This window comes from Chionomys nivalis, chromosome X, assembly GCF_950005125.1.
Source record: "Chionomys nivalis chromosome X, mChiNiv1.1, whole genome shotgun sequence".
Taxonomy (NCBI): Eukaryota; Metazoa; Chordata; class Mammalia; order Rodentia; family Cricetidae; genus Chionomys; species Chionomys nivalis.
The window spans coordinates 69,069,163-69,096,691 of record NC_080112.1 but is presented as its reverse complement, the minus strand read 5'-3'; the positions used below and the strand labels follow the sequence as shown (position 1 = coordinate 69,096,691).

General features: G+C 43.1%; 1 protein-coding gene across 1 annotated transcript; it reads right to left on the bottom strand.

Moving 5' to 3' along the window:
- Positions 1 to 789: 789 nt before the first annotated feature.
- Positions 790 to 25,348, bottom strand: Igbp1 (immunoglobulin binding protein 1). Its single transcript, XM_057760460.1, has 6 exons — positions 25,143 to 25,348; positions 24,497 to 24,790; positions 16,689 to 16,884; positions 14,084 to 14,163; positions 13,255 to 13,367; positions 790 to 1,237 (listed from the first exon to the last, which is right to left on the bottom strand). The coding sequence occupies exons 1-6, from the start codon at positions 25,331 to 25,333 to the stop codon at positions 1,089 to 1,091; spliced, it is 1,023 nt and encodes a 340-aa protein (XP_057616443.1). The 5' UTR covers positions 25,334 to 25,348; the 3' UTR covers positions 790 to 1,088.
- Positions 25,349 to 27,529: the final 2,181 nt, after the last annotated feature.

Here is a 27,529-nt window from a genome sequence, read left to right as displayed (position 1 = left end):
TGGACCGGAGCCACAGAACAAAAGGATGTTCTCTAAGCAGATCATAGACTGCTCTTAGGAGGTACCAAACCCTCCATCCCAGAAAGTTTCTACTTTCAGCATCACGGGCGCCATTCCCTCTTCTCGGCATCTACGTATCTGATCAGTAGGAGTGTACTAAACAGCCAGCTAACAGAGGCATACATTCCCGCCGTGCCAGGGATGGAGCCACACGGACAAGGAGGTCCAATGAGGCTGGAGGTGGCTGCCTTTCACCTTAAGACTTAAGCTAATGTTCTCGGGAGGATAAAGGATGAGTCTTCAAAGCATCCTCTCTGGAGCTCCCATTTCTCATGGTCAGTGTAAGGACTAGGTAGGTAGGAGTTGGATAACAGAGGCTTTTTCTTTATTTAGAGACAGTTTCATGCAGCTGAGGCTAGCCTCACTCATTATGGAGTTAAGGATGGCCTTGAACTTCTGAGCCTCCTCCTTCTACTTCCCAAGTACTGAGATCACTGGCGTGAACCAATTTACTCATGAGACTAATTCTTTAAGGGTCCCTTCACCCACAGCTCTAATTCTGAAACCAGTGCCTTGTAGCAGAGGTGCTCTTCTGCCTTCTCCTCTTGCACAGCGTTACTCCAGAGCATGGGTGATGCCCACAGGGCCCATACCACACCTAGTGGCAAGGAGAAAGCATGGGTAGTTCAGGACTCTTGCTCAGAATGAAGGCACATGACAAGGACTTCCAGATGCTCAGAGACCCACTGCCAAGCCCTGCTGCTCCCCCACAAACAACAAAACCAGCTGATACCCACGTCTGTGCATAGGCCCACGTGATAGAGGGGGTTTTTATTACTTTTTGAAGAGAATGAATTCATACCGTCATAGATTATATAGAGCCGTTAATGCTCTGACCACTTGAGAAATCATATTACACCATGATGAGAACTAACAAAGCCAAACAAAATCTCTGGTCATTACCTAGGGTACAAGCAATTATTTGACACTACAGAATGCAAAGCAAGATTCCGCACGGCTGCCTTCACTGCACCCTGCTGAGGTTGTCCTTGGCGTGCACCATGTTGTCCTTTGGCCCTTCAGGCAGATTAGCCCATGTTCTGCCGGTTGCCATAGCCCCTGGGATGGGTGTCCTTCCAGTCATCCCACTCTCGCAGTCTGTGTAGAGTTTTCTCGTCACCCTCGTCATCCTTTTGTTCTTGATCTTCCTGCTGCTGAGCTGTTCTTTTCAAATCAGCTAGCACGGGAAAATGATAGACGGGAGAGAAATAGAAGAAAACCAAAAAAAAAAAAAAAAACATTAGGGGAGCTCAGCTTGGTTCTGAGCACAACCCCAGACAATGAGAACAGAGCACAGCTAGCTGCCCAGGGATGGCACGAGTGGGAAGAACATGTCTGTTACTGAATATATTACATGCTATGCAATAGTAGCAAGTAAAGATGCCTCCAGAAGTTTCCAGAGAAACCAAGATCATAGAGGTGTCCTTCACTAACGGATTCTATTTCAGGAAAGAATTCTTGCTAAATGACCAACAACCCCTTCATCAAAACAAAAACAAACAAAACAAAAACAAACAAATAACTCCCACAATCCTACCCACCAGCAACAATAAAAGTCCTAGAAACCTGAGATCATAGAAGTTAAGAAATATATATGATTTGTGAATTTCCAGAGATGTATGTAGCATTATAGGTAATGATTTCTCTACCAATTTGCTTCATTCATTTCTTAAGGTTAAAGAAATTAGGTATATGTATCTCCATAAGGGTTATGAGCACCAGGAGCCCTCAGAGGGCAGAAGATGCCCTGGAACTGGAGATACAAGCTGTTGTGAGGCACCACGTGGTACCGGGAACTGAACCTGCTCCTGCAGACAAGAGCAGTGAGTGCTCTTAATTGTTGAGTCATCCTGCTAGCCCCAACTTCCTTTATTATAGTCACACAATCTTTCCATGTATTTACTTTCCCTTGAATTTGTTAATGTTACAGAATTCTTACACTGTCAACCACGCTTAAGAATCAAATGAAAGAAATGGTTCCATGGACAGTCTCATCCACTCTGATATTTGACTTGAGTGGTTTTTGTAATTTCACATTCTTTGATAATTTTTTTAACAAGTGTTTGAATTTAATTGCTGTAGGTCTTCAGGTTTCCAGTAATTTTGCATTAAATAAACTTCCTCATATTTATCTCCATTCACATCTCAATAATACAACACCCACAGGATTTTCTGATAAAAATATGTATACTTTGGGGCTGGTGAGATAGTTCAGTCAGTAAATGCTAGTTGCACAAGCATGAGGACCCGAGTTCAGATCGCCAGCACTGACACAATACATGACGGCATTTCCAGCACTGGGGAGGAGGAGACGCAGATCTCTGGTGCTCATTGACAAGTCAGCCTAGTTCAGTTAGAGAGTCTGTTTCAAAAAAATAGACAGCAATTGAAGAAGACACTTGACACCTGATGTCAACCTCTGGTCTCTACTTAGATGCTCATCCATGTACAAAGACACACACACACACACACAGATAAACAGAAACAGACAGACAGACATACACACACCAAAGTCATAATAACAAAATTAGCATAGTAATGACCTAAAAACTGATACATGAACCAAAGGAACACATAAGAGGGGATCCTAGAAGTAAATTCAAGAAGCTATGGCCAACAGATCTTCACCAAAGGCGCTAGGAACACACCCAGGGAACAGTTTTTGCAGGAAATGGTGTGGGAAAATTAGCTGTCTATATGCAGAAGAATGAAACTAGACCTCTATTGTTCAGTTACAAAAGACCTACTGAAAATAGTCAAATATCATACCGAAAATATAAAATTACTAGAAGAAAACAGGAGAAATCACTTCAGACATTGGAAGAAGTAGGGGTTTTAAAACTGATTTCTTTGTTTTTCTATTTTATTTATTTAGTGTGTTTCTGAGGGGGGGTTGCCACAAAATGACAACTTGTGGGGGGTGTTTCTCTCCTTCCACCATGTAGGCTCTGGTGACAGAACTCAGGTCATCAGTCTTGTGTGGCAAATGCCTTCACCAGCTGAACCATCTTGCTGGCCTGCAAGGACTTTTTAGATAAGACCTCCCCCCCCCCCCGCCTCAAGCATTGGAAACAAAACCAAAAATAGACAAATTGGATCACCTCAAACTGCAACGAAAGGTCCTGCACAGCAAAAAAAAATGATCAACAGTAAAGAGGCAACCTGCAAGTTTGGAGAAAAGCCTGCATCTAGTAAGGGGCATATATCCAGAATATACAATAGCAAACAAAACAAAAATAAAAACAAAAAAACCAAACTCTCCAAAGAATATAATTTAAAAATGCGCACTAGACTTACTAGACTTAAGTAGACGTTTCTCACAAGAAGACATACAAATAACCAATAAATATATGAAGAAATGGTTAACATTATTAGTTACTAGAAAAACACAAACCGCAAGTACAACAAGACTCAGTTTTACTTCAGTTAAAAAGCTTATGATCAGCAGGGTGGTGGTGGCTTAAATCCCAGCACTGGGGAGGCAAAGGCAGGTGGATCTCTGTGAGTTCGAGACCAGCCTAGTCTACAGAGCTAGTTCCAGGACAGGCTCCAAAGCTACAGAGAAACTCTGTCTTGAGAAAAAAAGAAAGCTTATGATCAAAAATGGAAAACATAAATTCTGGAAAGGATGTGGGGAAAAAAAACGCTTGAACATTGCTGGTGGGTTATAAATTAGTATTCTCACTGTGGGAAGCTACCTAAAAATGAAAAGCAGAGCTACCATATCATCGAGCAATCTTGCTACTGGGCAAATACCCAAAAGAAATGACATCAGTCTGTCAAGGAGACATTAACCACTATCATGTTCACTCACAGTGTAAAAAAAATTGCAATCAACCTAAGTGTCCATCATCTGAAGAATGGATAAGGAAAATGTGTTACAAGTACGTGAGGGAATACTATTCAGAGACTTCAAAAGGATGAGCATCTTGTCATTTGAAGTGACATGGATGGAACTGGAGAGCATGAAATGAAATAAACCGGCCATAGAAAGGAAAGTACTGCACGATCTTGCTCATACACGGAATCAAAAAGATTGCTAGCAAAAAAGTTAAGAGGAGAACACTGGTTACCAGAGGCTGGAAAGAGTACAGGAGCAGGAGGGATGGATAAAAGCATGGTCAATGGGTACTGAGTTACAGTTACACTGGAGGACCACTTTTGGTATTCTATTGCATAGAACCTTAAATAGTGCTAACTAACTAGAGCTATGGGAGGCCTGGAGGTTAAGCTCAGAGGAGAGTGCTTGTCTAGCATATGTGAAGCCCAAGGTTCCACCCCTACAGCCACAAAAAGAGAAGAGAAAAGCTAGGACTTTGAATGTTTTCTTTTGGATATCTGCCCAGTAGTGGGACTGATAGATCATATGGTATCTCTATTTTTATTTTTTTTAATTAAATAAAATGATGGTTGTGGAGATAGCTATGTTTATCTTGATTTGAAAACATTATACAATATACACATATACTGAAACATTGAATGACACCTGTAAGCTTAGACATTTTTTTCCTATGTCAATTAAGAATTCAGGAACAATTTGGTAAGAAAGGCTTGGTTGTTACATGCACTAGAGCTACTGATAACTGCTGTTTTTGTATGGGGTGCCGGGGAATGAACCCAAAGCTTCATACACACTGAGTGGGTGCTCTAACTGAGCTTCAACTGCAGCCTCCATTTTCTTCCTGTGGTCCCGGGGGTGGGGGCAAACAGAGGGCACTGCACTTACTAAGCAGGAGGCTTTATCACTGAGCTACATCCCTGAGCCCCAATTATCTTTCCTGAAGCCAAACTGGCTAGCGGAAATGGAAGTTTCCTAACCCTTCTCAACACATTATCTAACTTTATCTTGACTATTTCTCTTCAGAATTAGAAACAGCTATTTCTCTGAGACATTCAGCTTTGATAGGAATTTTTTCTTTTCTTTTGTTTTTGACAGAACCCCACTGTGGAGAACAGGCTAGCCTTGACTTCACATTGTCTTTACTTGCTGCTCCTGAGAGCTGGAATTCCAGGCCAATGCCACTGTATCAGGCTGGGAATGGTACTTCAGTGCCACAATTTAGGCTAGTAGGTGACTACTAGGCCGCTTTTTTCTAGTCTTTTCTAGTCTTTGCTAAAGCAAAGGTCTGTGCATTTATTATAAAATATACATTTTTATGTGTTTATATCAGGATTACATACACCATTGCTTGCTGTTAACTTCCTTTTTAAATTGAAAAATACCTAGTTCTTAAAGGCAGGACAGAGTAAGACTATCAGGCAATTACTCATTTATACTCCCTTATATGGTACAGCCTTGAATAGTTAATTACACTAACACCACCGACGTAGTCACTGAGGGCTGTTGGAGCTCTTTGCATACACCTTTCTCATTTCCTCATTTTGAGACATAGTTGTATTACACGTTCATTCCTCCTTAGCTCCCACTTAGTACTGCTTCTACGAATAACTGTCCTCCAGTCACCACCAATGGCTCCCACTACTGTGGTTGTCTGAATCTCATTTTCTAGCAAATTCTTCAGGGAGGGATCATGGGAATAGTAAGTCTTAGTTCCTGGATTTAAAAAACCATCAGTACTCTTTATACTTAAGAGTTTTTATCAGATACGATATTCTTGGTTCTATTTTTCCTCTTTGGGGATCTTAAATATTTGCTACTTTATTTTAACAGTTTTTATCAGATACGATATTCTTGGTCCTATTTTTTCCTCTTTGGGGATCTTAAATATTTGCTACTTTATTTTAACAGTTTTTATCAGATACGATATTCTTGGTCCTATTTTTTCCTCTTTGGGGATCTTAAATATTTGCTACTTTATTTTTTCACAGCATGAAGCACATCATAGTTCACAGGTAAGCTAAGACTTTTTTCCCCTCAGAAGTAAATCACATGTAAAATGTTGAGATATCTATGACATTTAATTTTTTAAAAAATTTATTTGAACTAGTCTTAGTCATTCTGGGTGAAATATTTCAGGAATATATGTTTTTTATTTCTTTGATTGATTTTTATTTTTTCAGACAGGGTCTACACCCTGGAGGCTGGCCTTACACTTTCTATGTAGCTCAGGCTGGCCTCCGCCTCAGCCTGAATGACAGGCTTTCTTGTTTAGATAATCCCATCATCCATATGGCAGCTCTTTTTGCTGTTTTTAATATGTCATTTTATCCAAAATCCTCTATATCAGTTTCTTTAGTTTATAGCTTTCCTTGTTTAAAAAATATTTAAACTATTTTCATACAATATTTTGATCATATTTTCTTCTCTCCCAACTCCTCATCATCTGTTTTAATTTTCGTCTTTTTGTTGTTGTTGTTGATCTTAATTCTTATTTTTTTTTTCCTTTTTACCTGGTAAGACATTTTCGGTTTGGACTCATTTTTCTTTCCTTCTACTTCAGCTTTGCCAAGTCTCTCTACCCCATTTCAGATGGCTCCTCTGTGGTCAATGCAACTTTTCAAATAGTATTTTACAACCCATTCTAAAATATTCTTTCGTATTTGTTCATTTTTATTTTGCTGTATTTTGTGTTGTGAGACAGGTCTCACCATAGCCGAGGCTGGCCTGGAACACTGGGTAGCTGAGGATGGCTTTGTAGCCTAGTTGTTCCTACCCCCATGTCCCAAGTGCTAGGGTCCCTCCTGCCTTTTGTTAGCCTAACCTTCTGGAGTGTTTGCAAATATCTCTTTTAGCCCCTTAATTCTGTGTGGGATTTGATCTTGGTAATTTTCCTTTTAATTCTGAAATATAATATACATGTCCCACAACTCATCTACTTAAAAGTTATATTCGGAGTTCTCCGACCACAATCACAATCTGTTGCTAACTTCTATGTGAAGTTTTTCTGAACTTTTAGGGAGGCTTGTGATCAAGGTGGTTGTCCCAGTTTCCCAGGGGCTCCACTCTGCTGCTTTCCCCCACAGTGGAGAAGTATGGCTTCTAGAATAGATACCCAGTCTGGTTCTCTCTCACGTCTACGTGACCCTTCTCTTTCTTCTCTCTGGCTCATGTCCTCACAAATTTTGATTTTACTTGTAGCAACACAAAACAGAGCAAAACAAGAAAGAACAAATCTGAAATAATGCTTTAAAATGAATTGGGAGATACTATTTGTGTAGGGAGGGAGGGCCCCTGCCTTGCGACACCAGGTGGGTTAATTCCAAGAGTTCATTAGGGTTGGAGCACTCTACTCCCTTCAGATTGTCCAATCATGCATGCTTTTCACGTGCTTGCTTTTTACCCACGCAGCCATCTCACCACATTGGCTTAGAGTTTACCGGAGAGCAAAACCTTCCCTCCTTCCAAGTGCTTTTCCGAAACTGGCCTCACTGCTGCGATTACTGACTACACTACTTTGAAACTTATTATTCTTCGCTTTTCCAGGTAGTTAGCTCCTGGTACCTCCAGCACAGACGCCAGTAACCTGCTCATATGGCCTTTTCCTATCTTTACTTTGTGGGTCACAGGGATTCACTGTCATCTATCTGTGTTGTAGCGTTCAAGTTTATTTCGCATTTTAAGTATAAACATATGTAAAAAAGTAAAAGACAATGTGGATGCAGCTCAGTGAATTGTCACATACTTAACAAGCTCATGTAACTGGTCCCCAGACAGAAATATGAAATACTAACTTTGCAGAAGCCCCTCAGGTCCAACTGCATTTCTGATCCCCAACTAAAGGCAAATACTATACTGGCTTTTAATCAGCACACACAACATGTTTCTCTTGTTTTGAACATCACGTGAATGAAATCACACTGTATACATGCTTTTGTATTTGGCCTTTCCACACACAATTAGGTGTGCATCAGCCACACTTATCACTCCAGCTAGTTAACACAGCAGCTCATCATGTGAATCCTCCAAAACTTGCTTATGCATTCTGGAATGTACGGGCACCCAGGCATACTGTATCCACACTGGGCTATTAAAAACAATGATGCTATGGCTTCATACTTTATGGGCACATTGTCCCTTGGGTGTATACCAGTGGTTCTCAACCTGTGGGTCACGTCATCAGATATCCTGCATCTCCAATAGTCACAGCAGCAAAACGCAGCTATGATGCAGTAATGAAGTAACTGTATGGCTGGGGGTCACCACAACATGAGAAACTATTAAAGGGTCGCAGTGTTAGGAAGGTTGAGAACAATTAGTCTATACTGAGAAGTGAAACCATGGGGTCAGAGTAGAATGTCCGTATTCAACTTCTGTGAACCACCGTCAATTAACTCTTAGTCCTCCCATCCTTCCTGTTTCCTTCAGTTGAGCTTACTTCTTGTTTCCTTTGCTCCCACCTTACTGAAGTAGGATCTCAGGTGGCTGGTTTCACTGTCTCTCCTCGCCAGCATGGCATTTTCAACATCATACACACTCCTCTGAGCACAGCGCCAATTGTACTCCTCACATTCTGGCGCTCTTCCAGTGTAATTCTCCTTTGACTCACGGGCTACTTAAAGGCATGTTAATTCCTAGATATTTGGGGAACTCCCCAGGTAGCATATGGTCTAAGAACACTGTGATTTCAATTCTGAAAATCAGTTGAAAATTCTGATGGCCTATATGTTGAATGTGTCATGTGTATTTGAAAATGTTTCTTTTGCTGTTGTTGGACATAGTTCTATAAATGCCAAATAGTATGTGGTGACTGACAGTGTCGATCAGGTTTTTCTAGAGCCTTACTAGTAAACATAATTCTATAAATTACTAAAAAGGTATTAATATTTTCAATTGTGTAGGTCAGCTTCCCACTACTGACAATATAGCTGGAAATAAAACAATTGGAGCCGTTTTGACTCATTGCTCCAATTCTTCATAATTTGTCCCTGTAACTTTGGGTCCAAGGTGAGGTTGAAAATCATGGTGAGGAGCATGTGTTGGAGCAAAGCTATTTGCTTCAAGGTAGCCAGGGACCGGAGTAGGAGCACGAGAGAAGGGGCCCTCAAGGAGCTATTCCCTTCAACAAGGCCCCCACCCCCAAATTATGAACCTACCAATAGATTATTCCACTGATGAAGTCAAAGACCCCGGGATCCATTCACTACCCAAAGCCCTACCTGCTGCACCTGGGATCATGCTTTCAACATGTGGAACTCAAAGCAGAACCCCAGTTGTGACTGTAGGTTTGTCTCTTTCTCCATTTGATTACTTTGGTCCTCCTGTGTCTGAAGCTTGTTAACAGGCACTTGCAATTACAGTTCAGGTGTCTTCCTGGGCAACTGCCCCTTTCTTTTTATCAGTCTGAAATGATCTTTAAAATTATCCTGTTCTCTTGAAATCAGCTTCATCTAATATCACTGTAGTTACTGTTAATATGGTACATGGTTGTAGTGCTTTTTCATTTTTGGTAATATTTAAATTTTTGTATTCTAAAATACACAATTTCCTATTAACAATAGGCAGCTGTGCTAAGATCATCGCTCCTTGATTTCTCGTGTGGAGGTTTGTTTTATTTACACTTAGGGTGTTCTGGGTGTGGCCACTTCAATAGATGAGTGCTGGCCAACTCTTCTCATTTATTTAAATGCCGGGATGCGGAGATCTGTGGATCTTCTTTAGTGAACTATCTAATTAAGATCTTTCTGGGTCACTTTTTTTTTTCATCTGGCTGTTCATTTTCTTAATATTGAATCTTAAGAGAATACTTTGGATAACAGTCCCTTAGCAGATCTTTTGTTTTTTTTTTTTTTTTTAGCCATAAAAGCATTTATTAAAAGGGGAGAAAAGGGGGGAAGGAGGGAGGGAGAGAGAAGAGAGAGAGAGAGAGAGAGAGAGAGAGAGAGAGAGAGAGAGAGAGAGAGAGAAAGAGAGAGAGAGAAAGGGAAAGAACCAGAGAGAGCGCGGCCACGCTCAAGAAACAGAAGGAGAGACAAGATGGCGAGGGCAGGTCAGAGGAGTGGGTGTGGCTTGTCCCTTAAAGGGAAAGGAAAGCACAACATTCCCAGGTCTTCCTTATAATAAAAAGCAGGAGACAAGACACCACAGCCCAAAGGAACTGGGGCGGCGAACTCTCAAGACTGCTTCCTGCTGATTGTGGGCGTCGTCTTTTGGGGGGGGCGCGAGAGAAGGCTGGGTGCTGGTCGCATCCTGGCATGGCTGGTCTCTTTGCCTTTGACTGGTGTCTGTGGCATGAAAATTGTCTGGTGTCCCAAAAGAAGCGCCGATTGAAGCAATTAGGGAAGCTGGCAAAGTGGAAAAGAACCCGGTTCGGGAGTCACGTGGCACCAATCTTATTCCTAAAATGATGTGCGGGAGTCCCCCGGGGGGCTCACGGAGCAGCAAGCTCCAGCGGGTCCCCAGCAGTGCCGGGTGCCAGCTCCAGGGTCCGGCACCCGAGCGGCGGCAGAGGGAAGCCATGCGGCAGAATTCCCAATGTGCGGTGGTTGTGAGCAGACCCACGGACACAGAAAGTAGCCATAAAAGCATTTATTAAAAGGGGAGAAAAGGGGGGAAGGAGGGAGGGAGAGAGAGAGAAGAGAAGAGAGAGAGAGAGAGAGAGAGAGAGAGAGAGAGAGAGAGAGAGAGAGAGAGAGAGAGGGAAAGAGAGAGAGAGAAAGGGAAAGAACCAGAGAGAGCGCGGCCACGCTCAAGAAACAGAAGGAGAGACAAGGAGCAGATCTATCTTTTAAAATACTTTGTATTAATCTATGGCTTGTCTTACTCTGTGTGTGTTGTGATGTGTACTATGAAGGTCTCCTCCTCTCCACGTCTGGTCCAGTCTGCTGGCCATGTTCAGTCCACCCCTTCTCTCCCTGCTCTGAACTCCTCCGGATGGCTGTGCTCCCTCCCCCACATAGTGACAAGAAACACCTTTGTCTCGACCACACCTTGGAGCATGTCTTCACTTCATTTACTAGGGTTACAATTTCCCATCTTCCCCGGGCACTTTAAGACGCTGTCTCTGGCTCCTGTTGTTTCTAATGGGAGATGAACAAGAGTTCCTGTCTTTGCTCTCTGTGTGCTTTATTTCCCGTGTGGGGAATATGTGTGCCTGTGCACAGAGACCAGAGGTTGACACCGAGCATCTTCTTGAATTACTCCACCTTAGATATTTCAAAGAAAAGTCTCTCAATGACCATGGAATTCACCAATTTGGCTAGCCTGGCTCACCGGTGAGCTTTGGAGATCCTCCTGTCTGCCTCCCCAGCTCTGGAAAGACAGAGCATTCACCACCACACTGGGCTTTTTGAAAAACCTGCGTTTTAGGGGCTGAACTCAGGTCCTCATGCCTGCATGGAAAGCACACATCCCCATGCAGACACACATAACAAAAAATGTCTTTAAAAATAAACAGTTTATTAATCCTCTGCCTGTGTATGTTTATGAGAGCACACATGTGAACTGATTCTCTCTCCACTATGGGTCCTGGGGATGAAAGTCAGGTTGTCAGCATGCACCTTTACCTGCGGGACCGTCTCAATGGCACAAGTCTACCTACTTTTATATACATATAGACCCATCAAAACCTCCCGGGTAAAATGGTGTTGTAAGTGGAAATAGTTTAAAGCCTGCTCCAAAATGCTATACTGCTAAGCTGCGAGGTTCGGTGGGCTAAATGTAGTAAAGGCATTTTTTACATGTGTGTGGAGTGTACGCACACATGTGCATGAACAGGCCAAAGGTTGATGGTGCTGCCCCAGCTCATATACTGGAGTAAGGTCCTTCATTTGAGCCCAGAGCTTGCTGTTTCAGCTAGTCTAGTTGACTAGCTTGTTCTGTGCCTCATGGAATGCTGAGATTACGGACCAGCATATCCACCTAGCATTCCCATGGGTGCAAGGCATCTGACCTCCACTTCTCGCGGTTCTGTGGCGGCAGCATTACCTGCTGAGCCACCTCTTTAGCTCCTAAAGCTATTTTTGACAGGATAGTTTCAAGATACCATGGGTTAATCAAGATGTAGCCCTGTGGTAAGTTGAAGAGCACCTGGATTAGAGAGATTTGGAATTTCTGTCCTCTAGAGAATAGTAACTTTTAATTTTAGAAGACCATGAAACTGTTTGGAACCAACATGCCTGTTTATCTCTGTTGCATTGCTAACAGTTAAATTCTCCCGTTAATTAGGGCTCCCCTGTGTGGGTCTCTTCTTTTTAGAACATCTTTCATCACTTTGCAGTTGCTATGGTCACCTTAACTCAGTGTTCTCATTCCTCAGTCAGTAAGTCTACAGATTTCTATCTGACTTTTAGTTATGCTATGTAATCAAAGTACAGCATACCCAGAGGTGAAAAGCTTAAAAAAAGCCAAACAGGACACCTTTCAAATGGCCACTACTTGTGTGTGCGTGTGCACGTGCGTGTGTATGCTTGCACTACTGGAAAGAGCACTAACACTGGAAAGTTGAAGGCCTGAATTTAAATCCTAGCCTGGCCAATGTATTACTTAAGGCAGTCTAAGTCACTTCCCGCCACTTAACAGGTGAGACATTGTCCACCCTCTGAGCCTTAGTTTCCTTGTCTCCTTGACTCTCTTAATTTTGTGAAGGAAGCATTCTTATCTCCATGGAGATAATGGTCTGTAAGTGACTTAGACATAAGAATGCTTCCTTCACAAAATTAAGAGAGTCAAGGAGACAAGGAAACTAAGGCTCAGAGGGTGGACAATGTCTCACCTGTTAAGTGGCGGGAAGTGTACTGGTCACCCCACGCCTGTTTGCGACATTTTTCCTGCTACATAATACACACACACACTGCTCTTCTCTTTGCCCATCTTTCCCTTTCAAAGAATCCTCTGAGTACCTCCTATGATCTAACTACCAAACTGGGCAGCAAGAACACAGAACATCGGAACTCCTGCTTCCCAGGCATTTTAAGTTCCCTTCACTTCTTCCAAGTGTGGCCTGCCCTCCAGTTTATGCACGCTTCTGGTCACTTTCCAAATACATGGAAGGAGTTACCCTTTTAAAAATATTTTGTTCAGTTTGTAAGTTTTGACTGCCCAGGGACCAGCATATCATCTGCTCTGCCATTACCACAAGTGGGCTTTTGATTTTGCTATCTGGCTGCTGTTCTCATGTCAGAACTGGAGATTGGAAGACAGTACTGCCGAGAATCATCTGCTGTTTGTTTCAATGGTGAAATGACACGGCCTAGGTGACTCTTGCCAGACTCTCCGCTTAGACTACCTCTGCTCAGGTTCTAGCTGTGAAGGTGTAAGGAACCAGCAGTTAACCATCTTCCTCCCCCACTCCATACCTGATGTCGGCTTGGCTATCCCCCGGTCTGGTAATGCTCCGTACTTCTGATGCTGGTCATACCAGTCACTCACTGTCATGGTTGCCAGGCTTGGATAACCAGCTCCAAATACTCTGCAAAAACCACATTCCATTTAGAGAACGAAACAAACAGAGTAATATCGAACAGACTCTTTCCTCTTTAATGGCGAGACGGGTGCTTATGTCCTTATGATCCCCCTACATGGCAATCTTTTGAGGACCTGTACAATCTCCTCCAGCCATGCAGAAAAGGGGGCATCCATAAGGAAGCACTAAAGTCAAGAGCATTCATGAGATCAAGAGGGTAGATAGCCCAGGGTCATCTCCCGGTAGGTGATCCCAAGGGCCAGCACTCCACAATGACACAATTAGCAATTGACAGGGGCGGTTCTGAAATGTGGAGAGAGAATACTTTCCTGCAGCCCCGTGGAACAGCGTCAATAATGCAGAATTAAATCACAGGCAGGCAGGTATGTCCTTCTGAGAGCTGCTCACGAAGGCAGGAAGAGTGTCAATAATAGGAAAAAACCATGGAGAGCATGCAATTCTGCATTCGACTGACTGCTTTCTTTCTGCGTTACAGCGGCTTTTTAAAAACCTGATGTGAAGGGAATTTCTGAGGCCAGCCATGGAGAAAGTATCAGGAAAACTTTAGGCTCTTGGCCAAAAGAGCATCATTCACAGCCGAAGCCATGACTTTGAAAAAAAAAAAAAAACAAACACCCATGTCTGTTTTGTAATTTACCCGAGCATTGCATGGAACCCTCAAAACTGGGCTGCAAAGGCAGGGCAGTTGCGGCACTACCTACTTGGCTTGGGCTTTGTTCCGCGTGAGTATGAAGGGTTTCATTGGAGGCTTCTCTGGAAGAGATGAGTGAGAAGTTGATTCCTAAGAAGAAAATTAATTTTAGAGGTGCATTTGCCATTTTACCCATTTTATCACACAGGCTTTCAAGTCTTCTGGTGCTGAAAAAGCTCTGCACTCAAAACTCACTCTCCCTTTCTGCAGCGGGAGCTCCTTTTGCTTTTTCAGCAAAAAGCCTTTAAGATACCAGTCCACTTGGGCGTGGTCTCTTCTGCTTTAAAATGCAGGGTAGTCTCTCTCTCTCTCTCTCTCTCTCTCTCTCTCTCTCTCTCTCTGTCTCTCTGTCTCTCTCTCTCTCTCTCTTCCGGCTACTAGACTCTGTTCCTGGCTGCCAGAGGGCTGTTGTCCAGGACAGTGATCTGTAAGTTTTCCCTTTAAATAAATAACCCTTTTATTAATCATAATTCCAAACTGGTGTGGGATTGCTTTGTGACTTACGTCTACACCTTTCTATTATGTGCCTTTGGTTTCCACGCATTTTTTTCTTGTGGGGGAGAGTTCCGCGTGAATGTCAGAGGATGGTTTGCAGGAGCCAGTTCTTCCTTTCCATCATGTGGCTTTTGGGGACAGACTCAGGTTATCAATCATCTTGATGGTTCCTTTTATTTATTAGTCTTAAGGGGTATTAAGTACTTTGCCAAAATGAGAGAGAGCCAGTCCTCTCAGAAAACTTTTCTTTTTTCTTTTTTTTTGTTTTTTTGTTTTTTGTTTTTCGAGACAGGGTTTCTCTGTAGCTTTGGAGCCTGTCCTGGAACTAGCTCTTGTAGACCAGGCTGGTCTCGAACTCACAGAGATCCGCCTGCCTCTGCCTCCGGAGTGCTGGGATTAAAGGCGTGCGCCACCATCGCCCGGCAGGAAACTTCTTACCACAAGGAAAAAACCATTTGGTTTCAAAACAGGCCCATCCAAAGAAGGAAATTCTAAACCCTACTGCTGTGTTCCACATATACCCCTGAGCTGTGTTCCTTCAGCCTGACCTTCTGTGGAAAAGAATTAAGACCTTTTTTCCAAAAGCCTTTGCAAATGTAATTATGCTGTTAAATTTTGAGACCCTCTAGGGTATTTTAGAGATTGATTCCTGTCTGTAAAGGGAGGAAGGGCAGACCAGCGGTTCTTATATAAAGGTATACAGACATGCTGCAACAAAGTATAGATAAGTAGCCAGGTGGTGGTAGTGCATGCCTTTAATCCTGGCACTCGGGAGGCAGATCTTTGAGTTTGAGGCCAGACTGGTCTAGAGAGCTAGTTCCAGGATAGCCATGGCTGTTACACAGAGAAACCCTGCCTCGCAAGACTAAAATAAATAAATAAATAAATAAATAAATTAATTAATTAATTAAAAATTTAAAAAAAAATCTTAAAAAAAGGAAAAGTCTGGTTAAGTAGAAAGTGCTCGTTTGGTTTTCATGTACTGCTTCCAGAACCCAAGTCAATGCCACATGAGAAGTGGTTTAAAAAAAAAAAACAAAACAGACAACCAAAATACATACACCCAGCAAGGCAGGGACAGGGAAGGACTCAGAAGAGCCTTAGCCTTGAAATGCTAGAAAATCCCATGTGAAGGACCAGGCTGGTGTTTTCCTCAGGTGAGAGCTCCCAGGCTCACAAGGACAAGGCAAACTTAAAAGCTGCTGTGCCGAGGACCCGGATCAACTACTGTGGTGGCTGATCAAGTCAGCTCATTTGCATCCTATAGAGAGAGCAGGCGGCCACAAAGCATATACTCTTAAAGCAGCTCCGGGATGGGTGAGCACAAAGTTACTCTAAAGCTCTTCCACAAGATTGCTTAAAGTAGCCTTCTGGGCATTCTGCACATGAAGATGGCCCTGCTGCACTGGCTCCTACCTGAACGATCACCTAGTCTACAAGTGTGCAACTAAGTTCTAAGTCTTTCCCCACTCCTTTGCTTCTTCTTCCTAGTTTCTCTCTCCTCCTCTACTTCCCCACTTACTCTAATGCTGGTCTTTCCCTTCTCTATAATAATTAAGTAGATTATAATGGCCCCTCCCTCCTTAGGCCTTCTTTCCACAGTCAAAACCAGTTCCAATTTGAAGGAAAAGTACTTCCTTGCTACCACCCAGTTACAACAAAGTGCCTTAGATTAGAGAGCACCAGGGACGGCTGCCATGAGGAAGCAGAAAGCTACCCTGGTGAACCACTAGCCTTTCTCCACTTATCCTAAAGTCAACAATGTTTTTACGAAGACCTAGAAAGATGTAGTGTTTACAGTGCTGAGGAATAAAATGAGGGCTCTGTCCATACTAGACAAGTTCTCCATCACTGGGCTACTTTTCCAGTGTTTTCTAATTTTTGTTGTGAGACCTTTTGTTTTGTATCTCAAGTCACTCCTTTGGATTTGAACTCACTGTGTAGCTCAGTCAGACCTCAGACTTGGGATCCTTCTGCCTCCAGTCTCCCGAGTAGCTGGGATTCTAAGTGTGCACCACTACATCCAGCTAAGATCTTTGAAGGTTTGCGTTCACTCCTGCAGAATGTTTGAACTTCTGGCGGCAGCTTTCCATGACTCTGTGGGCAAAGACAAGGCTTACCTCTCTTGGAGAGTCTTTTTCTTTCAGGATCTTTATTTCCTGGTCAATGCTTTCAATTTCTTCTAAGCTGATACCAATCCACCTCCGAAGGTGAAGGAGGTAATATTCACGAACACGCTCATCATCTGCTTGACCACTTTCCACAGCAGATTTCAGTGCAGACAACCTATGCTCCACCTCCTTCTTCTGCTTGTATCTGTTCCACAGAAAAGCATCACCCATGAACTTACACATACTGATTTCCTCAAAAGAAGGCAACAGTAAGGTCTGCATTTGCAGCTGTCCAGGCAGTATGTGTGACAATTCCTACCTTGGAAATAGTGTACAATCTAGGAATAGATTCTATAATCCAGAGCCAATCCCCAGATTACAAAGCAAGAGCGAGCCTAGGCGCATCTTGATTTCAGTAAGCCCTTTCAGAATGAGATGCTCTAGTCATCCGGCCATATCAGTCCTCACTCTGCTGGATGCTCAGAGCCAGAGTGCTCCCTGTAAGTCCTCCACTTTGAAGATGAACCTTCAAGGAACACCAAAACTTTAGAGGTCACTGCTTACCTGCCACTGATGCAGGCCTTCTTATAAAACTGTGGAAAACCTGGTCGGTCATCTTTTGTCTTTCATGCAAAACATTCCTGACTCATCTCTACCTAATTTTAAGAATCAATGATCTTGACCGCCATTTTCCAGGATGCATTCTAGTACCTCCTCTAGCATTCATCTGTCAATTATCTCCAGAGTGTGGCAAGCACTTCTAGTGCTGGGGACAGTTTGTAATAGAAGGCCCCTGCTTTCAAGCAGCTCTCATTCTAGTGGAGGAAGGTGGATCTAAGGGAACAGATGACAAGCTGGATGAGAATACACGCTATGGAGAAGTAAGAAGCAAGGTGAATGGAGAGGAAAACGGCATGGAAGCAGGCATGCTAGTATACCCAAGTGAGCAGAAGCCACCCTTCCAAAGAGAAGGCCTGAGCAAAGCCATCAAGAAAAGAAGGCAGCGTTGAAGTGATCCTGATACCGAGAAGAGTAAGGGGAAAGCAAATGTGGAGAAGGAGCGTCTAGAATAGACAGAAAGCAGGGAAAGGAAGGTACCAGCACAACCTTAGGGAGACAGTGGCGCAAGTGGCAAGAGATGGATGCGCTAAAATAGGAAACAGGCAATAGTTACTGATGTGTTGGATATGAAGGCTTGCAACAGACAAGAACCAAGTAAAAATGCCATGGTTTCCAGGAGAAGTCTATCAAAATCCCTCTGCCTGGAACCCCCACTCCTCACTTCCAGAATAGGAAGCTGTTCTTTGGGGGGAGGGTACCTTGATAAGGTCTTAGCTTCAAGTCGACGGAGAGTTTAAGGTGAGGAGGGTGGTCTTTGAACTCCTCAAAGTTTATACAAACTCTACTCGGATGCATTCTCTTCTTCCCTTCCTCTGCATACATGTGTCTTCCTCTTCTCTCATCTCCTCATCCCCTTGCTCTCCTTTTCCATCTTATTTTGTCAAGAAGAGGTTTGATCCCAAAGCCAAGGACCACTGCACTGTAGACACTGTTATAAAAACTTTTAGGCTCTTCTTTAACCCAACAAGAAAGCATCTTGTATGCTACAGCATCACCATATGTAGCTGTCTGGGTAAAACAATACAAAGGCCAATTCCTAGCTCAGGAATGCTACTACTGCAATTACTTGAGATTGTTTACTTGGCTCCACAAACAGCTACTCATGCTCTTCCATGGAGGTGCCTATGTCATAGGAAAACGACACAGAAGGATCCTAGGAGGTCTACACTCCAGGGTGAATTCTGAGGGAGTCTAGTGGTCCTTTAAATAAAGTTGTTTGGCTTTTCTCCTTCTCCATGATCATTCATCACATGCACTCTGGTCCGTTCCTTGCTTCTGGAACTTAGCTCTTTCCCATCCTTTAGACTCCTGGCTCTTCAGCACCTGTTCTTTTAGGCTAGTGGCTTAAAAACAACAAACACACAAACGCACAGTAACACACAAAATCTTTTTAGATAAGGAACTTTCTTTAAATGAGAATTTGAATAGGACCCTAGTAAGTAATATACAAATAAAAATGTGCCTTGAAAAAAATTAGAGGAAGGCTCCCAACATAACTCACTGGTAGAACTCCAAGGTGCTGAAGGACAGACTGAAAACCACTGTCCTAGACTACATTAGTGTTCTAGGCTCCCCAGGGTGGACCAACTATTATCTTAGAATCTCTTAGCCCTATAACCACCCTGACGTGGGCGATTCCTTGCGTTGTTTCCAAGCAGTTACAGTGCTAAGGAATTACAAATCTGTGGCAAATGGGGTACCACAAACGTCTGCTATCAGACATGATTACCTTCTGCAGTTTTCGTACCAGCATCACGCTTGCCTGGTGGCCAGGCAGTTATAACACCCATTTCCCCTCTATCTTCAAATTTCTGCTCCACCCTTCCTCCAGTCCTCATCTTTCATTTCACCCTGGTTTCCTATCCATCTTATCCCGATTCATTTCTTTCAGAACTCTCCATCAGTTACCCACCTTCCTTACTCATAGCTATGCATTTTCACTCTTTCTTCCCATCTTAGAATCACCTTTCCAGTGACTACTCTTTTATGCTTGAGAAGGATCAGCACTAGAACTGGAAATCTGAAAACCCGAGTTTCACTATAGCCTAACCACTTACTAGTTATGTAATTTTGGTCAAGGCAATTTGAAAAGCACATCCCCATATCTGTAGAATGTGGATCTACTTCATGGGGTTGTGAGAGGAGCAAATGGAAAAATGTTCAAGAAAATTCTTTGTAAATAGCAATACAAACATCACTAGTAGATAAGAAAATGGCCCGGGGAGGGAATGGGAGCAGATAGTGCCCCATCTCTTAAGCAGTAGAATTTAGTTATACCAAGATGGTCTGATTCCAAAGAATCAGTTTTCGCAATGCTATATTGCTTCCATCTTTTGGAATACTCCTCTATCTTTCCAGGTACCCCAAGCTTTAACAATGATCAAATTACTACTGGGCTGGGCATCGTGAGATACAATACAGTTGGAATACTAATACACTACTAGTCAAGGCCTCTGACCTTAAGAAGTTCCAAGTCTAGAGACTAAAATAATTATACTATGCTAAACAGCATGACTAGGAATTAAAGTATGTGTTAAGGGAGGTAGGGGTGTGTGTGGTTATGGGTGTGTAGGCGGGTATGTAGGGAGAGGCCTTAGAATTGTTGTGACATTTTGCCTCTGTAAATTCTTCTATTGGTACTTTGTTGCATCTCTTCTGATAGTTATTTCCTTTTTTTTCTCCCTTAGCTTGCCCCCAACACTTAATTCTTAGCTTTTTCTTCCCTACGTCTTTCCTTGGAAAACACATCTATACTCACCAAGGTAGAGAGCGCCTAAATTTTTTTTTGCATCAGTCACAACACAGACTCCCAAGTTTTGGTTGCTATTTTCCATTTGTCTAGAGAAGAGGCCATCTAGTTGTCACTTACGAACCTAAATCCACTAAGCCTTATAGTCTGATTACTTACCCAGCTTCTTTCATTTCTGTTAAAAGAAGGGACGTGCTGTTACTCAACCACACTCATACTTAGTCCTGAAAGATGATTGAGAGAGTATGCACAGGGAAGCAGATATGAGAGAAGACATGCCATTCAGGTGTTTTATTTAGGACAGATTCAGCATCTAGAGTCATGGGCAGAAGGAGTTACAGAAAGGAAGAGTCTGAATAATTTGGGGTTTTGTTTGTTTGCCACATGGGAGATTGAGCCCAGGCCCTCGAGTATTCAAGGAAAGCACTCTATCATTCAGCTACCAAAATTTGCCCTGGGTAAGCTTTCTAGCCATATAAATGCTCCTTACAAAAGCAGTGTCTGTGATAGCTCTAAGTTCCCTTTTATCACTTCATTCCAGCCGCCCTACTGGTGACGTGTAGCCCAACTGTTTCCTTTCAGTATTCAGTGCACAGTCCTTCAAGCAGACCTGCTCATGCCGGCCTTCAGCCCAGACCAGAGCGCTATTTCCTGTGCACACTGCACTCTACTTCTGTTTGGGACAGGCTCATGTTCTTTCTCCTATTGGTCAACAGGAAACATTGGTGAAGGACTGGGTACATGCCAGGCCCTGTGCTAGGCACACCACAGTGAACGAGAGAAATGGCTCCTACCCTGAGAAGATGGGCAATGACATAACTGCACGTGAGCTGCATGCCACGAAGCAAACAAATGTGGAGGGAAGAGAAAATGATAGGTGCTAACTACTTAAAGAGACTGGTGTGGAAAGGGATCACTGAAGAACAACATTCAAGCTGAGACCTAAACAACAAAGAATTGGCTGTATGAAGAATAGTTAATATAAAAAGAACAGCACGTACAAAGACGGAAGGAGCTGGTCTGTTCAAAGACCTGGATGGCAGTCAATGTAGTTAGCGTCCAGTGAAAAGTGAAGAACCACACGTGATGAGACTGGAGAAACAGATGCCAGATTACACAGGGCCTTGGCTACTTAAGCTCGGGAGGTACTGAGGTCTTAGACCAAAGTGTGCTAGCGGAGATGGAAGACAACAGGAAAAGACCCCTTCCGTTGCTAGAATTGACAGGCCTTGCTGATGGACTAGATGACAAAGTGCAGAAAAAGGTAGGTCTTGAAGCTACCTTCTAGGTTTCCTGCTTACACACCCAGCTGAATGGCAGTGTACTTACTGAAATAGTGATGAGCGGGTATGTGGGCACACTTGGAGTGCAAAGTCAGGCTTCAAGCTGGAGCTGTAGAGTGCTTCCCTAGTATGCACGAGGCCCTGGAATCAACCCCTAGCACCACAGCAGAAAAGGAGAAGAAAGAAACAGGAAAAGCTAGCACATGTGGAATTACCCATGAACGGTGTGAGAACCATGGTCAGAAGGGATAGAGGATAGTTACATGAGTCCAGGGGCATTAGTGGAAATGCAGCGTTCACAACTCACCTGTCACACAGTTTTTTAAAAAAAATGTTCAAAGATCAAGATTACACGCCAAAGAAATGTAAATCAAAATTGGATACCTTTTTCTATTTAACTAATTGAACTTTCTAGTGTTAACATCCAGGACTTGTGAAATGGGAAATACTTTAAGACTTCATTCTTGTGGAGGGCAATATTGTTGCCACACATCAAGAGTCTTAAAATATTCAAAGAGGAATCTATTCCAAGGAAACAGTAACCAAAGGAGTACAAATGTTTGTTCATAGCATCACTTAGAATCACACACACACATCAAAAACAAAACAAACATCAAACAAAACCATACCTCAAAATGCAAGCTAACGAAACAAAACAGGATCTAAATACTTGACAATAATAGTTTAAGTGATTATGGTACAACTATAGAATAGAATATTACAAAACCATCAAATATGGTTTCAAATGACAGGGGAAATGCTCACAATATTAGTGTTTTAAAACCAGGATAAAAAGCTGCATTTACAGTATTGTTCATAATTTATTAACTAAAATAACTATATATCTGAACGAAAATACAGCAGAAAGTTAACAATGACATCTACGAATGCTAAGATTAAGGCTTATTTTTGATTTAAAAATGTTTTGCAAATTTTTCAACAATGAGTAGTATGGCTTTCACATTCAAGAGTCTACAGCTTCTATTTTTAGAGACCTTTCGTCTTCCAGGCCATTGTGTTCTGAACCTTTGCCTCGTCCTCCAGCCAGCTCGTGCCACTCCCTTACCTCTCTCCATCTCTTCTGTTTTTTTCTGGGGGTAACTATTGGGACACAAGCGTCACTGCCTTAGCTTCTGATCTATGCCTATGGGCGGCCAGTCCACAGTGTCAGAGAGAGGGTTCTGGAATCCATTTTGTCTCAGTCTAGCCCACGGTTTTGAAAAATCATTCACTGTGACTTAACTGTTCCCTACCTACATTTTATTACTCTTCATACCCTTAGCACCTGAACTTGGGAAATTCCAATTTTCCTCTCCTCTGTTTTCTGCGTGTTTCCGTGTGCACATGTGCCATGAATCAACACTGGTGCCTTTTGGGTGCTAGGCTGACTGTATTTACCAGCTCACTGTCTGTGTCTACCACAATCAAAGCTGCGCGACTGCGCTGACTTTGGCTGGTTTTCTAACATCCAGAACAGTCCCCGGCATTCACGAAAGGCTTCATAACTATTTGTCAAATAACCTAATTCTCAACCTTCTAAAGTCCAAGCCTGACCTCTCTGAGCTTCATTTTGTCGGACATCTCTACGGAGATGTCTTGTAGGTACCGCAAACTCAATATGCCACAGTACCGATTTTAGGCTCTCTCCATCCTGATTTACTTTATAACTTAAATATATTTTTATGAAATATTTCAGAATTTCATACACACATATTGTGTGTTTTGATCATATTCACCCCCAACTCCTCCCAGATTCACTCTACCCCCCCCCAACTCCTTGTCCTTTTATTTTTTACTTATAACCCACCTTTGCTGTCTGTTTACTCATGGGTGCTGAGCCAATTTCTGCTTCTTCACCATTTAATTTGGGACCACTGTTATTTAATTTCACATAGGACTGAACCTGAGGCTTAGATAGGCTAAATAACTTACCCCAAAGTCCAATGATCCATAAGGAAAGCTGAAACTCAAACCCACAGCTCTGATTCTGTGATCTTACTTTTAACCACAAATATATAGCTCCACCTGACCTTGAATGCCTACTGTGGCAGCCACTGAGCTGCACTAAGAGCTTTATATGTATGTCTGTTAGCCCTCCATACAATAGTCTATAAAAGGGGACTTATTATCTCAATTTTAGACCTGGGGAAATGAAGCGATTTTCCCCAAATCCTGGAGTAACTAATGATGGAGCCGGACTCAAACACCCTCTCAAGCTTGCTCCTTCCCTATCACATCCCAAAGTCTCTCTGATGTGAGCCCTATAACACTCTTCATCATTAGTTCTGCCCTCTCCCCACCACCATTTTGCTGTAGCCTTATTTTGCTGCTTGGGAGGAGACGCTTTTTCTCTTCCCACACAGCCCCGCTCCAGTACTGTTTATCTAATGCCTTTGTGGCTTGAATGACACCGTTACTTCATTGGGCTAACCCCTCCTCTCTCCTTCCTCGGACTAACATTTCCACCTTAGAACAGAAATCCCCTTTCCTGGGAGCCCGCTCTTCTCCCTTGTTCCCTGGACTTCTTTCTTCAGAGCGCCCATGCATCTCTCCTCGTACCATCTTATACTCACATTGTTTCTATGCCACCTGCCCACACCAGAGCACAATGATCACCCACATTCATACAAACACCCAAACAGGTTGCATCCCCAGTGCTTAACTTTGTTCTTAGACACTGAGCATTCACTGAATTTTTTAAATCTAAGAATAAACAATATTAAGGTTACATGATGCTGTACCAGGACTATAATTAATTAAGGACATTACACATCTCAGATTGTACTCCTGAAGAGAACTGCTCAATAAATAGAACAGAATACTTTCTACGTCTGTGATATTTACCCCATACAGACAGCATTATGTACTGACATGGAAAAAGTCAGGATATACTTTGCTAATCCCGAAGGTCAAGCTAGTAAACACCGCTACTATCGGCAACTATAAGGTGTGTGCTGGGGGGTGTGGAAATCCTGTAGTTTTGGTACAACCCCCTCAACAATGGCAGAGGCTTCTCAAGACTCTGGAAAGTTTGCTTTTACCATGGCCTATGTTCAATAAAGAACCACGAGAATGGCATACACCATTCTGCAGTCCACACGCACACACACAAACACATGCACCCCAACAGCACTGCAGCCCTCAAATTACAGTCATTGACCCACCTCTCTATTTTAGCCTGTCTTTGAGATGCCATAGCAACGAGATTTGGATAGGCCATGGAGGTGCTAGCAGTGTTATTTTCAGCTGAGTTATTCTTGGTTTGGGGTAGTTGAAACTCTGCCACATGATAGCAATGACACTGAGTTAAGAAATTTAGGAAGTGTTCTCGAGCCCGCTGCAAATGATCTAGACGCTTGCTGGGGTTGACTTGTTTCATGGTGAGAGCTCCTTGCAACGCTGGCACCATCAGGTACTTCAGGTCGGTGGAAGCAATCTCTTCCAAATCTTCATTGCGGCTGGAAAGAGCAAAGAGGAGGCCGTGAAGCCTGGCTGAGCATTAAACTGTGGCTCTTGCTTATAGGGGAGGAACAGAGTTTGCAGAGAGTGTTGCGAAGACAGCATTGGCCAGATTAAAAGAAAGTGGCTGAGTTTGCATACCCAAGGCCGAGGCAGTCAGCCGTACACTAGGGAGCATTGTCCTGGGATATTAACCATCTCAGAAGAGATGTGGACAATGAAAAGAATGCAGACAGAGTGAGCAAGCAAGAACCACGCGAGTTTAGCCTTAAAGGTCCTTTCCACCCAGGCGCAATGGCTCCACCCTTGCTAACCAATCATGCTCTGCGGTTACTACCCTCTCCCCCATACCTGAACAAATCAAGTTCCGATAACATTCCAGAAGCCTTCGCAAGGAGGTCCAGTCCTTTGGACACCTTATCTTGGATTGTCCGGGAGCCGGAGGGTTCAGTCGCTACTTCCACTTCCTCCAGAAGTTTTTTGCTGGTTTCGAAGAGCTCCGGAAGCCGCGGCAGCAGTAACTCGTCTTCAGACGCTGCCATCTTGTGGGAGAAAGAAACCCGGAACAATTCTGACCGAAGTCAAAGGTAAACTCAGTAAAGAGCCCAAAAGGTCTCACGACACAGGAAACAGTACATCATTGGCCAATTGCTTGTTACCAAAGAGTCCCAAATGACTTCTGGGAGTAGTAGTTTACGGGCCCTGGCAACCGTTTCCATGGACTCATTTTCAGCAGTTAGCCTGTTTTAAAGTTGTAGAAGCTGCTTTACTGAAGATGGGCTCGAGGAGGCCAGAAGTGGACTAACAAGTTCCCAGGACTCTGAGACCCGAGAGTGGCGGGGTTGAATTCCGAGCGCTAGCCAGCGTGAGAGGGCGACCGTGGGTGCGGTGCGGGTTGGGTCAGCCGCCTGTCTTTCCTCGCAAGTCAAGTCGGTACCCAAATAGAGTCCCGGTACCCAGGGGCCACTCTCTCTTGGTTCGCGGGTTTGCTTGTCCTAGCCGGCACCTGCTCCCGTCCGTCTTCAGTCCCCACCACTCTTGCTTGCTCCCAACCAATCCTCACCCACCGGTTCCCCTTCCCGCCTCTGTCCCCACACACTCAGATGCTCTTTGGGGCGGCACCCTATGAGGCCTCTCTCTTTGATCCCGAAAGTTTGGAAACTTGCAACTCCCATCTACCAACAGCTGGCTGCCTTTCTTTCTTGTCACTTTCTTCTGAAGTCACACTTTACTTCTGGCAATCGTTGACTCTTGTTCCCCGTGCTCCGCGCCTTTCAGCCAGCCGACAAGTTTTCTTCTGTGCATGCATACAGCACGGATCACCTGCATTAGTAGCTAGTGATTTACAAATCTACCTTACCAGAATGAATCTGATATGTTCTAGTTGGCTTGAGTACTAAGTTACCCAGAGTCATTATGATACGAATAGAAAATGAAATGATCTCTTTGCAAAGCAGAATTGCAGAATGGTGCTGTTTATTAGGTGGCCACCTAGTGCTTAGATGTGGCTATTTTAAATTGAGATGTGTTGTAAAAAGTAAACTATACTTCAATGTCATAATCAAAACATGTAAAATATCTTAACATTTTGGCTACATGTTGAATGACAATATTTTTTTTGAGACAGGGTCTCATGTAATCCAGGCTGGCCTCGAGGGAGGATGACCTTTAACCTCTGATTCCATGTGCTGAAGTTATAAGAGTGTGCCACCATATTCCGTTTGTGTGGTGCTGGGGGTCAAACCTACACAACCCACACCTGCATCCTTACCAGGCATTCTACCAACTGAACTGCACTCCCAGTGCCCCACCCCAATAATATATATTTGTATATTCAGCTATGCATTCTTAAAAATAAATTTTGTTTATTTTTCAAAATGCGTGCCAACTAGTTTCTTTCTTCCTTCTTTCTTTCCTTCCTTTCTTTTGAAACATGTTCTCAAACTTTCTATATAGACAAGGATGATATGGAACTTCTGATCCACCGAAGATCAGATGCTTATACCTTCCTAGTGGTGCAGAGTACAGTCATACCTGGTTTATTTTTTAGTGCTGGGGATTGAACATAGAACCTTGTGTCTACTACATGAGCACGCTACCAACATTCCTGGTTCAATATATTTAAAGTAAATATATTATACATCTATTATTGCTAATTATTGAATGTGTGCCTGTAATGTACATGTGTTTAGGCACACATGCCATGTCACATGTGCTGAGGTGAGAGGGCAACTTTGGAGAGTCCGTTCTCTCTTTTCACCTTCACGTGGATTCCAGGAATCAAACTCAGGTTGCCAGGCTTGTGCAGCAAGTGCCATTATCTGCCATCTGGCTGGCTAGAAATTTAAAGTTACATTTGTGGCTCTCATGTTCCTGTCATACCGCATCGATGTAAAATAGAGCTCCAGAGCTTTGAAGGAAAGCATGTCTTTGCTTTGAGCAAATAGTTCTAAGTACATATTGATTAAGTTCAGGCACTCTCTGAGTTGTCCTGGGAGATTTAAGTTAAATAGAAAACACACTGTCTGCCCCCGAAAATAAGCCTTTTAAACTAAATATGGATGAGAAGGGATTTTTTTTCATATAAAAATAACTAGAGGAGAATGTAGGGCAGCGTTGTACTGCAACCAAGACATGACAAATCACTCCACGCTTCGAGATAGTTCATTCTGAAGGCTTCTTTTAATTTTTTTCAACTTTATTTATTTTGGGGGGCACATACGCTATGCTGCAAGTGC